Below are 12,821 nucleotides of genomic sequence, written 5' to 3'. Positions count from 1 at the left end.
CATTGAGCCTTTGGCAGGCCCCTCATCTATCTGTTAAATAAAGGTTACATGCTGCATTGATTACTGCAAAATGCCAGTAATCTCTGAGACAGTAACACCTACAAGTGTACGTGCTTTTCAGTTAAAACTTTCAGTAAAGTCTACATATCCAGTTAGTTCCTTAAGGGCATGCTGCATCAGTGAAAGTAAGTTTGCAATGCATTGCCATGACTTGGTTTTACCTACACTCTATAGCACTTTAACATGGAAGTTTAAAACTGTCCTTAAACATTTTAACTATCCAGACCACTGTGCTTCTGGTTCTGAGTTTCTTGATTTGTGTGTCTAGTTTATCTCATTGGATTATCTGGTTACTACTGCTCTTGCCAGGTTGGGTTTTGCACGGTTTAAAGGCTTTAATGTGCCGCTTTTACCACTCATGCACTTGCACCCTTGCTGTTGTGTTCTCACTTGCTGGATCCCATCATTCACTTGGCAGAGCTGCAGTAATGACGCTGCCTGGCACCCTAAAAGGAGCAAGTTAACCGCACTGAGAATGAACCGGAGTGAGTGGCTTGTTCTTGTGATGAATTAATTCAGCCAAAATACTTCAATCCTGTGGTTTTTTTTTCCCCAATGAACTTTGTGGGTTAGGATGGCAGGAGAGTGAAGGTGCAACCCAAGATTTCCGTGCTCCCTGATTTTTTCCTGTGTGTGCAGTCTGCTGCTGCTCCTTGATGGACCTGGAGGAGGCGTGGTCCTGCTTTGGAGACCTGAGTTTTTGTCCTACCTCTGATTGACAGACCCTAAAATACTTGAGCCCTGGGCGCCATTAGAGTTAAGAGTTCTCATTATTTATGTTGCCCAGTGCCTACTGCTTGGAATACTATAGTTGCCATATTATTGATGCAGAATCCACTACAACTATCCTCTTACGCCCCAAAAATAAATTGTACGCTTTCTTACCTTACCCTGGGCACGGGAGTATAGTGGTAAAGCCACCAGACTGTAACGCAGAGAAACGAGAGTTCATTTTCTACCATGTTTTTTAAAACAAGCATATTCCTCTCTGCAAATTGACCCTGAGGCTATCGTAAAGAACCCAATTGGTGCATTAATGTTCCCTACAAAAAGGAACCCATTCCTTATTCAGCCTGGCCAATATGTGACTTGAGACCCTCACAAATGCAGTTGAACCTTACCTATCCTTTGATGTGGCCTCGCAGGCCACTCAGTTGTTTCATACTCCAGGGAAACTAGTGATGGACAACAAATGCCAGCGATGTCCACTTTCCAGCGATGTCCACTTTCCAAGAATGAATCACGTTGCCCCTCCTCTCCGCAGCTGTCCCTACGCTCATTGTTATTATTAAAGCAATGTTTCAAAGCTGCCTCCTTGTTGCTGTTGATTTTAGACCTTCACGGAAACGCAGGGAACTGGGAATCTTTTCGAATAGTAGCCTTCTGGATGTGACCATGCCTACCTCCATGAGTAATGCGTCCGCCAAAAAATCGCCGGAGGAGGAGTTTCCTAAATTATTGCAGAAGGTTTGGATGAAGGAGTCTCTGGTGATCTCCAACTTGCGCCATTTCTCGGGGTATCGAATTGAAATCCATGCGTGCAACACCGACGTGGAAGCTGGAGGATGCAGTGTTGCAGCCTATGTCAGTGCAAGGACCATGCCTGAAGGTAGGGGATAAAGTAATGTTTCAAATCCCTGTCGTTTCTATCCAGTTGCGAGTAAAAGGAGTTCCCAGTAGTCAATGATATGCAAATTGTTACTTGCACGTGTCCAAGATGGCGATCGTGTTGGGGGAGGAAAAGAGAGATGTGAGGAAGAACAACACACCACCACCTTGATTGGCCATGATAAATTTCCCCTTAGGATCCAAAAGATGTGCAGGAGAAGGTGGGGTTATGGGAAAGGGCGGAGGAGTTTCGATGGGCCAAATGGATTCCTTCTGCATTTTATGGATTCATGATTCTAGGTCTTCTCACAGGCATTGTGCACCTGTAATTACCTTTATGCACGTTCAGAGTACCTGTTTTAGGGTAGGCCCTTTGTGTACAGCGTAGTGGGCAGCATGGTGGTTAGCATAAATGCTTCACAGCTCCAAGGTCCCAGGTTCGACTCCCGGCTGGGTCACTGTCTGTGTGGAGTCTGCACGTCCTCCCCGTGTGTGCGTGGGTTTCCTCTGGGTGCTCTGGTTTCCTCCCACAGTCCAAAGATGTGCGGGTTAGGTGGATTGGCCATGTTAAATTGCCCGTAGTGTCCTAAAAAGTAAGGTTAAGGGGGGGTTGTTGGGTTACGGGTATAGGGTGGATACGTGGGTTTGAGTAGGGTGATCATTGATCGGCACAACATCGAGGGCCGAAGGGCCTGTTCTGTGCTGTACTGTTCTATGTTCTCTGTGTGGTATGATGTGCAGTGTCCAAACAGGTGCCGCAAATAGTTATGAATGTGCTGAAAAGTCTAACCATAACAATCATGCTCATTCCCGCTCTTCATTCTTTTTTAGAATCACTCCGATCGACAGTTTCCTATCTCTCTCGGTCTGCCTTTACTCCTGGGGTTCAAGTCCCACTCCAGGGCTTTTGCACAAAAATCCAGGCTGACACTCCAGTACGGTACTGGGGCTGTGCAGCACTGCCCGAGGTGCTGACTTCCGGGTGTGACAGTAAACGAGGCCCTGTCAGCCTCCTCCAGGATCCACTGGCACTATTCTGAAGTGGAGCAGTGCAGTTATCCCCGGTGTCCTGTTCAATATTCACCTCTCAACCAATATCACACAATCCGATTTTCTGCCCATTATTGTTTGTGAGCTTGCTGTGTGTAAATTGGCTGCCACACTTCCTGTACTATGACTGTCACCACACCTTGTGCGAGTGCTTCACTGGTAGTAAAGCGCTTTGAGACTGCTGGTGGCCATGGAAAGCGCTAGATAAATGCAAGTCTTTCTTCGTCCCAACATTCCATAAGCGCTTAAAGTTCGCGATGCACCATCTACTTGAGTTACTTGGTCATCTCAGCCACTCGCAATGCCCCTGAACTTTTGTGGTAGTATGACTAGGTGTATTACGGTAACTAGCAATTTTGAGACACCATTGGTGGAGAAGGCTCGCTGCTCATTGGCCCAATGGTATGTAACACTAGTCACCCATTGGCTAGAGCTGTAAGGTAGCTCCGCCCTGTAAGGCGGGGTATAAGAGCCCGTGTGTTCCCCACAGCTTCCTTCCTGTACCTGAGCTGCTGGGGAAACATCTTGTCTATTAAAGCCTTCAGTTTCGGACTACAACCTCGCTTCTGTGGTCAATTGATAGCGCATCAACTTTATGACTTGGTTACTCGTCTAGGTCACCCAATGATTAAAAACTTGAATTTGCACCTTGAGACGTTTGAGAATGCATCTGTAATTACGCGGTGAGACATGGTTTGCACTGTGCCATGTGTCATTGGGGTTGTTCAGTTGAATTAAGATGTTGGTTTTATTTAACAGAAAAGGCTGATGATGTTGTCGGTTCAGTCGAACATGAGGTAATTGACAAAGTCGTTCATGTCAAATGGGACGAGCCGAAGAATCCAAATGGTCTCATTGTGTTGTACGAAGTGCATTACAAACGCCTAATGGACTCTGAGGTGAGTGAGAAGCATTTTGAGCATAATTATTGTGTATCGAGTAATAAATTAATTGGACCAGCCATGTAAGTACAATGACTACAAGTGTCATGTCAGAAGCTGGGAATTTTGGGGAAGTAATACCACCTTTCTGCCTGACGTCTGACCACCTGATCCCAGGTACAAGCCAGGAGTGTGCTGCAATGCTCCCCAACGACCAATAACACTCCAGAAGCCCAGCACCATCCAGGACAAAGCAGCCTGTTTGACTGGCACCCATACACCACCTTACACCCGGGTGGCACAGTGGTTAGCACTGCCGCCTCAGTTCCAAGGGACCCGGGTTCAATTCCAGCCTCGGGTGCCTGTCTGTGTGGAGTTTGTACATCCTCCCTGTGTCTGCTTGGGTTTCCTCCGGACGCTCCGGTTTCGTCCCACAGTCACAAAGATGTAGAGGTTAGGCGGATTGGCCATGATCAATTGTCCCCTTAGTGTCCAAAAGGTTAGGTGGGGTTAGGGAGATAGGGTGGGGAGGTGGGGGGTGGGGAGCGTGTGTCTAGATGGGGGTGTTCTTTCAGAGGGTTAGTGCAAACGCGATGGATCGAATGACTTCCTTCTGCACTGTAGGGATTCTATAAAGATTCATTCCCTCGGTTACCAACATAACGGTGGCAGCAATGAGAACCATCTGCAGGAAGCAATGCAGCAACTGCCCAAGGCTCCTTGGACAGCACCTTCCCAACCCGCAACCTCCATCGGCTAGAAGAACAAGGGCAGCAGATGCATGGGGACGCCGCCACCTGTAAGCTCCCCTCCCAAGTCACGAGCCACCCTGACTTGAAAATATGTCACAGTTCATCCATTGCTGCAGGGGTCATAATTCTGGGATTTTCTCCCTAACCACTACAAGGGCTGCAGCAGGATGAGAAGGCAGCTTACCTTCTGAAAGGCAATTAGGGAGGGCATTAATTCCTGCAGAGGGTACCCCTATCTCATGAGTAATTTTCAGTTTATTTTCCTGGAGCGATACCAATGCAGTTCAGAGAGACTTTTAAAGACTCAGCTGCACTCCGCCACCTTCTGGTCAGAGCTTTCGACTGCATGTTACAAACAACTGTCTACATACATGCTTTGCGTTTCCAATCCTTGCGTAGTCAGTTTCAAAAGTGAAATAGTGATATAGAAAATGTGCCCAAAAATTGTGACAGCAGGAAATTGGGCCGGAATTGGGTTAATGTGTGATTTTTATAATGTACAGATTATTGTCAAGAAGACTTCCTGCTGCCTGAACCAATTTATATGCTGCTGTATATTTTTATGTTGCTATTAAATGCAGGTGATGTGTTGCTGCATTCAACCGAAACTGCTTTAATTATGCCTAAAGTTTTTATTTAAAAAAACATTTGCTTCCTGTATCCATGAGAACTGACACTCAGTGTAGTTTGTTTTGGTTTCTGATGCAGGAGATGCAGCAGTGTGTGTCTCGCAAAAGGTACCTTAACGAGCAAGGTTGCAAACTGAAAGTTCACCACCCTGGGAGCTATACCCTGAAAGTGCGAGCCACCTCACTGGCTGGAAATGGCTCGTGGACAGAGCCAGTCACCTTCTGCATTCCAGATTCAACCGCCAGTAAGTTTTCTCCGGAATGTCAAGCGGATCTGTCCTTATTCCCGGCTCGATCTCCGATTTGCAGTGGCCTGATAATGAGATCCAAATTTTCCAAATAGCTCTCAACGGGTTCCCAGTGCAATCTGCAAGGCAGCAAAGTCCTTTGATCCTGAGCTTGTCCTTTATCCTACCGCGCTCTATTCTGGCAAATTGGAATCATGGAACAGTTGAATTAATGTTGTGCGTCGTGTTTAGTTATCAACCGTGGCGCCATGGTTAATAATAATAATAATAATCACTTATTGTCACAAGTAGGCTTCAATTAAGTTACTGTGAAAAGCCCCCTAGTCGCCACATTCCGGCGCCTGTTTGGGGAAGCCGATACGGGAATTGAACCCGGGCTGCTGGCCTTGTTCTGCATTACAAGCCAGCTGTTTAGCCCACTGTGCTATAACCCAAAGATGTGCAGGTTAGGCTGATTGGCCACGCTAAATTGCTCCTTAATTGGAAAAAATGAATTGGGTACACTAAATTTATTTTTATTTTTAAGAACAGTGGTGTGGCGTAAAGGGACCTTTTGATAAGTGATACATTACAGGTGACCATGGTTTTTTATTGATAGCCTGTAGAACCAGGAGCATGTTCCCTGATATTTTTTTTCCTGGGGATTTGGCACGTGTTTCCTGTGGGCTGGTGGTTTTGGTGTGTCCTTTAGAGGGCTGGAGGAGATGGTGCATGATATATGCTTGGTGCATTGCACCGGCTTCCGTGTTTACTCTTCTAATTCGGTGAATAGAACTAAAAACTCGCTTCTAAAACAACTGAACCCACAGCAAAATTGCTCATTCTCCTCCCGCACTGCAGAGTTATGCGGTACGTTTTACCAAATCAAGTTCTGGCATTTATCTATCTTCTTGTTCTTGCACACAGGCAATGACGGTGACTACTACAAGATAATTGGGCCAGTAATCTTCTTTGCTCTGCTCGTCATCCTGGTCCCAGTCATCCTTTTGGTAGTGAAGAAGAGGTAAGGACAATTTAGTATATGGTTCCCCAGTGACATCTTGACAATTTTTATGGCCCTCCCTCCTCGTTCCTTTGCTCCAGGTCTCCCAACTAGCCAAATGTTCAGGTGTATGACTGACCTTACAAGGTCACAGATCCTGTTTTCTGAGATGTGCCAGCAAAGCAGGGGGCCCTCAACTTAACAAGGTGCTTTGAATCAACGTTGCACTGCTGTGCAGCAGTGTCTTGAATATAGACCGCTCCAGAGGACTGAGAGTAGAATTTTTCCACTCTTCCCCCTCCCCAATTAAAAGTGTATTACGTGACCATTCAAAGGTGGCGTTTACACCAAGTGCGGAACGTGGGAACAGGAGTAGGCCACTCAGCCCCTCGGATTTATCCCGCGTTTCAATTAGATCATGGCTGACCAAGTCAAATCAGTTTCTTTCAAAACTGTGCGTTGCAGGGCAGCACCGTGGCGCAGTGGGTTAGCACTGCTGCCTCACTGCGCCGAGGTCCCAGGTTCGATCCCGGCTCTGGGTCACTGTCTGCGTGGAGTTTGCACATTCTCCCCGTGTCTGCGTGTGTTTCGCCCCCACAACCCAAAGATGTGCAGGGTAGGTGGATTGGCCGCGCTAAATTGCCCCTTAATTGGAAAAAATTAATTGGATACTCTTAAAAAAAAAATTTTTTAATTTAAAACTGTACGTTGCTCACTACATTATAGTCTTCGTAATGTGGCAATTAGTGTAGATTGTTGCAGAAACCCATCTGGTTCACTAATGTCCTTTAGGGAAGAGAATCTGCCGACCGTACCTGATCTGGCCAACATGTCTCTCCAGACCCACTACAATGTTGTTCATTCTTAACCTCCTCGTTGAAATGGTCCAGCAAACCCATCGGTTCAGGGGCAATTAGGAATGGACGCCACGTTCCAGGAATGAGGTTTTTAAAAAAATTACAAGTACGATATCTGCAAGATTCACTGCAAGAACTCATCAGTGTTCCTTCGTCATCACCTTCCGAACCCACGACCTCTACCATCTAGAAGGACGAGAGCAGCTGAAAGCTCATCCCCCCCAAGTCGCACACCATTTGGACTTGGAAATATTTTGGTGTTCCTTCACTGTCACTGGATCAAAATCGTGACACACACTCCCTAACATCACTGTGGATGTACCTACACCTCAGGGACAGTGGTTCAAGAGGGCGGCTGGCTCACTGCCACCTTCTCAAGGCCAACTCGGGGTGGGCAATAAATGCTGACCTAGCCAGTGACGTCAGCATCCGGTAAATGAATAAAGCAAAATTCATCACATTCAAAAATGCAGCCTAAAGGGTGACACACAGGGTCCACTCCCTCAATCTAAGCTGGGTTCCAGGGCCTTAGACAGTGCCCTATCCCTGTTTCGCTTCTGTGGTAGCTGCCACAACCTTTAATGTGTCCCTCAGCACCTGGACCTTGGAATGTGCCAGTCTGCAAATTATCACCTACAACTCTGCTGCATCAGAAGCCCAATAGGTTTTGAGCAGCCAAAATGCCAACTTTCATTGTGTTGATGGCCTTCCAGCTGCAATCAATGGAATTCGTATGGTGCAGACGGAGGCCATTCGGCCCATCATGTCTGCACCAACCCTCTGAAAGAGCACTCCCGCCAAGCCCACACCCATTTCCCAATGCTCTATCCCAAGAACCCCTTCACCTAACCTACACATCCATGGACACTAAGGGGCAATTCAGCATGGCCAGTCCACCTAACCTGCACATCTTGGGACTGTGGGAGGAAACCAGAGCACCCGGAGGAAACCCACGCAGACATGAGGAAATGAAATGAAAAAATGAAATGAAAATCGCTTATTGTCACGAGTAGGCTTCAATGAAGTTACTGTGAAAAGCCCCTTGTCGCCACATTCCGGCGTTGTCCGGGGAGGCTGGTACGGGAGAACGTGCAAACTCCGCACAGTCACCTGAGTCTGGAATTGAACCTGAGCCCGTGGTGTTGTGAGGAAGCTGTGCTAACCACTGTGTCACTGTGTTGCCCCCAATTGATGTTTATCTCTGTGTGCGTTTCTGGGAACAGCTCATGGAGCACAGAGTTTTCTATTATGGAGCTGTTCAAGATGGACTTTGCTAACTTCCATTGCAGTGAATGCCGAAAATGCACACCAAACTGATGGGAGTTAATAGGATCATCCTAACATCAGATTGGCAGAGTTGGACTGAAGTAGATTATTTTACGAGATTGACAGTAACAATTCATCACTGGCCAAAAATATGCATTGATGCACTTTTAAAAATGGAATTTAAAATTTTATTGATGGGGGTTTTAGATTTTCTTAAATAAAATAATAATAATCTTTATTGTCACAAGTAGACTTACACTGCAGTGAAGTTACTGTGAAAATCCCCTAGTCACCCCATTCTGGCACCTGTTCGGGTACACGGAGGGAGAATTCAGAATGTCCAATTCACCCAACAGCACATCTTTCGGGACTTGTGGGAGGGAACCAGAGCCCCGGGAGGAAACCCACGGAGAGAACGTGCAGACACCGAACAGACAGTGATCCAAGCGAGGAATCAAACCTGGGACCCTGGTGCTATGAAGCAACAGTGCTAACCACTGTGCTACTGTGCTGCCCAATCTGAACCTGTCAAAAATATGCTTGGTTTCTGCCAAAGACTTTAACTTTCAGACCCTTTTGTTACATGTTTGAAGGTGATTGAAAATGAAGCAATTATTTTTTTGCTTAAGGAGTGGTCAGGATTCGGAATGCATTGCCTGAGAGTCTGTCCAGGTAGATTTAATCATGGCTTTCAACAGAGAATTGGATAATTATCTGGAAAGAGGGGGCTGGATTCTCCGCTGGCGGGATGTTCCGTGTTGCCGGCAGCCCTGGGGTTTCCCGATGACGCGGGGCTGCCCCAAACCCCATTGACCAGCCGGCATAACGGAGCATCCCGCCAGCGTGCTGAACCAGAACTCCGGCGGGGCGGAGAATCCAGCCCGGGGAATTTACAACGGGGTGTGGCACTAGGTGAAAGGTGCCAGCACAGACTCAATCGGCCGAATGCCCACCTTGTGCTCAGAACATTCTGTTCTGTGTAAAACCCAGGTTGCTACTTCAGGACCTGTGAGTGCGATTTGATCGCCAGAATGGCCCAATGTGCTTTTACCGTCAGTGGTGCAAAAGACACTGCTTCAAATTACACGAGGCATTTCCTTTCTTGCTGATTTCCTGCTCTGATGCTTCTCTGGTGAGCTACGAACCACTTCACCCACAGCTTGATCAACGTGTAGATCAGACTAGCCAGGAAGATGGTGGATGCTGGGTCAGGTTCATGAAACTCGGCAGAGAGATGGTTAGTTTTTCTTTCACAGACAAATGGAAAATAGGAGCAGGAAGCGACCATTCGGCCCTTCGATCCAGCTCTGCCAATCATTATGATCATGGCAGACCATCCAACCCAATAGCCCCGCCTTCCCACCCCCATATCCTTTGGTCCCCTTCACCCCAAGTGCTATATCTTTCTTTTTTTTAATAAATTTAGATTACCCAATTATTTTTTTCCAATTAAGGGGCAATTTAGCGTGGCCAATCCACCTACCCTGCACATCTTTTTTGGTGTTGTAGGGGGTGGGACCCAAGTAGACACGGGGAGAATGTGCAAACTCCACACGGACAGTGACCGGGGGCCGGGATTGAACCTGGGTCCTTGGTGCCGTGAGGCAGCAGGGCTAACCCACTGCACCACCGTGCTGCCCGCTATATCTAACTGCTAACGTGCAATGTTTTGGCCTCAACTACTTTGTGTGGTAATGAATTCCACAGGCTTACTCCTAATCTCTGCCCTCAAAGGTCCACCCTGTGTCCTCACGGACTGCAGCGGTTCAAGAAAGCACCTTCTGAAGGGCAATAAATGCTGACCGAGCCGGCCACGCTTGCACCCTTCGAATAGATTTTTAAAAAATACTCCAGTCTGTCAGCATTTGTGGAGAAAACCTGAGTTCATGTTTCAGATCTCGTGCCTTTGATCAGAACTGCGGGTTTCTTTTTGACCTATGTGGTCTTGCGCTGATAAATATTATTCATTTGCCCTACATTTAAAGAAAATTATTGTTGCAATTTTGGTGAGGCTGCATGCTGAAGAGAAATTAAATAGCTGAAGTAATAAATTGAAGCAAATTATATAGTTATGAGAAAATTACAATAATCAATCAACAGTCATTAAGACCATAAAGCATAGGAGCAGAATTAGGCCACTCGACCCATCGACTCTGCTCTACCATTCAATCATGGCTGATATTTTCTCATCCCCATTCTGCTGCCTTCTCCCCATAACCCCATATCCCCTTAACTGTAAATGTGTTTTGCTCATTGGGAATTTCTGTTACTTTCAGTGATTACTCAGGTGATTGCGCAGGTATTTTGTTGAGCTTTTTGTTTCATTCATTCAGGCGAACTGAAGGACCGACTGGAATTTTTTATACATCTTCAAATCCAGAGTACATCAGTGCCAGCGATGGTAAGTTTCTGAACTCTCATAGTTTTCTCTCTCCCTCCCGCTCTCTCTCTCTGTTTTCTCTCTCTCTCGCTCTCTCTCTCTCTCTCTCCCTCCTGCGTTCTCTCTCCCTCCTGCGTTCTCTCTCCCTCCTGCGTTCTCTCTCCCTCCTGCGTTCTCTCTCCCTCCTGCGTTCTCTCTCCCTCCTGCGTTCTCTCTCCCTCCTGCGTTCTCTCTCCCTCCTGCGTTCTCTCTCCCTCCTGCGTTCTCTCTCCCTCCTGCGTTCTCTCTCCCTCCTGCGTTCTCTCTCCCTCCTGCGTTCTCTCTCCCTCCTGCGTTCTCTCTCCCTCCTGCGTTCTCTCTCCCTCCTGCGTTCTCTCTCCCTCCTGCGTTCTCTCTCCCTCCTGCGTTCTCTCTCCCTCCTGCGTTCTCCATCTCCCCTGCGTTCTCCCTCTCCCTCCCTCCCTCATTCCCGCTCTCTCTTTCCCTCTCCCTCTCTCCCCTCTTGCTCTCTCCTTCCCCTCCCCGGCTCTCTCTCTTCTGCTCTGTCGTCCCCCTGCCCTCTCTCAATCTCTCCCTCCCACTCGCTCTACTTCCCGCCTGCTCGCTCTTCTTCCCTCCCGCCTGTTCTTCTTCTCTCCCGCTTGCTTTTCTTCCATCCCGCTTGTTCTTCTTCCCTCCCGCTTACTCTTCCCCCTCCCGCTTGCTCTTCTTCCCTCCCACTCGCTCTACTTCCCTCCCGCTCGCTCTTCTTCCCTCCCGCTCGCTCTTCTTCTCTCCCGCTCGCTCTTCTTCCCTCCCGCTCGCTCTTCTTCCCTCCCGCTTGCTCTTCTTCCCTCCCGCTTGCTCTTCTTCCCTCCCGCTTGCTTTTCTTCCCTCCCGCTTGCTCTTCCCCCTCCCGCTTGCTCTTCCCCCTCCCGCTCACTTGCTCTTCCGCCCCCGCTCACTCGCTCTTCCCCCCCCCGCTCACTCGCTCTTCCCCCCCCGCTCACTCGCTCTTTCTCCACCCCACTTGCTTGCTCCCTCCTTCCCTCTCTCCCTCCCTCTCTCCTGCTCTCTCTCTCTCCCTCTCTCTCTTCTCCTTGCCCTCTCTCAATCCCTCCCTCCCACTCGCTCGTCCTCCTTCCCACTCGCTCGTCCTCCCTCCCTCCCGCCCTCCCTCCCTCCCTCCCGCCCTCCCTCCCTCCCACTCGCTCGCCCTCCCTCCCTCCCACTCGCTCGCCCTCCCTCCCACTCGCTCGCCCTCCCTCCCTCCCTCCCTCGCTCCCTCGCTCCCTCCCTCCCACTCGCTCGCCCTCCCTCCCTCCCTCCCTCCCACTCGCTCGCCCTCCCTCCCTCCCACTCGCTTGTCCTCCCTCCCACTCGCTCGTTCTCATTCTCGCTCGCTTGCTCTTCATCCCCCTGCTCACTCGTTCTACCTCTTCCTCCATGCGTGCGGCCTTCCTCCCTCCCTCCCTCCCTCCCTCCCATTCGCTTGCTCTTCCTCCAGTTCGCTCACTTTTCCTCCCTCCCGTTCGCTCCCTCTTCCTGTCTCCCGCTCGATTGCTCTTCCTCCCTCCCTCCCACCCACCCTCCCGCCTGCTCGCTCTCTCCCGCACCCTCCCTCCCATTCTCTTACTCTCACTCCCTCCTGCTCACTCCCACTATCTCTCTCAAGCTGATATTTTTGCCTCATTAGGTGGTGCTCTTCCCTATAAATCAGTGAATAAGTATTAATTTATTTCCGAGCGAAGCTTAGCTTCAGTTACGTCAATTCCCATTCCGGCTTCTCTTATCTTCAAAAAGATAAGCTGAATGGAAATTTCCGGCATTGTCTCGGACTGTCTTTGTTGTGATGTTTGTTCGGTGTAATGCCACGAAACGTTTGTTTCTCCAGTCTACGTTCCAGATGAGTGGGAGGTTCCACGTGATAAGATAGAGCTGCTGAGAGAGCTGGGGCAAGGTTCCTTCGGTATGGTCTATGAAGGGATTGCAAAGGATATTGTGAAGGGGTACCCAGAAACTCACGTGGCAGTGAAGACTGTGAATGAGTCTGCCAGTCTGCGGGAGCGCATAGAGTTCTTGAACGAGGCATCCGTGATGAAGGGCTTCAACTGTCACCATGTGGTACG

General features: G+C 48.7%; 1 protein-coding gene across 2 annotated transcripts in view; it reads left to right on the top strand.

The window, feature by feature from the left end:
- Positions 1-12,821, top strand: part of LOC119953562 (insulin receptor-like) — a 258,898-nt gene that overhangs the window by 237,521 nt on the left and 8,556 nt on the right. For both annotated transcript variants that reach the window (XM_038777953.1, XM_038777954.1), the window contains 6 exons: positions 1,395-1,669; positions 3,478-3,617; positions 5,060-5,225; positions 6,135-6,231; positions 10,667-10,734; positions 12,587-12,816. In XM_038777953.1, coding sequence (XP_038633881.1) covers positions 1,395-1,669; positions 3,478-3,617; positions 5,060-5,225; positions 6,135-6,231; positions 10,667-10,734; positions 12,587-12,816 — 976 coding nt within the window. The remainder of the gene's footprint in view (positions 1-1,394; positions 1,670-3,477; positions 3,618-5,059; positions 5,226-6,134; positions 6,232-10,666; positions 10,735-12,586; positions 12,817-12,821) is intronic.

Source organism: Scyliorhinus canicula, chromosome 18 (assembly GCF_902713615.1).
Source record: "Scyliorhinus canicula chromosome 18, sScyCan1.1, whole genome shotgun sequence".
NCBI lineage: Eukaryota > Metazoa > Chordata > Chondrichthyes > Carcharhiniformes > Scyliorhinidae > Scyliorhinus > Scyliorhinus canicula.
Note: the sequence above shows the minus strand (reverse complement) of the source record. Positions and strands in the feature narration are given on the sequence as shown.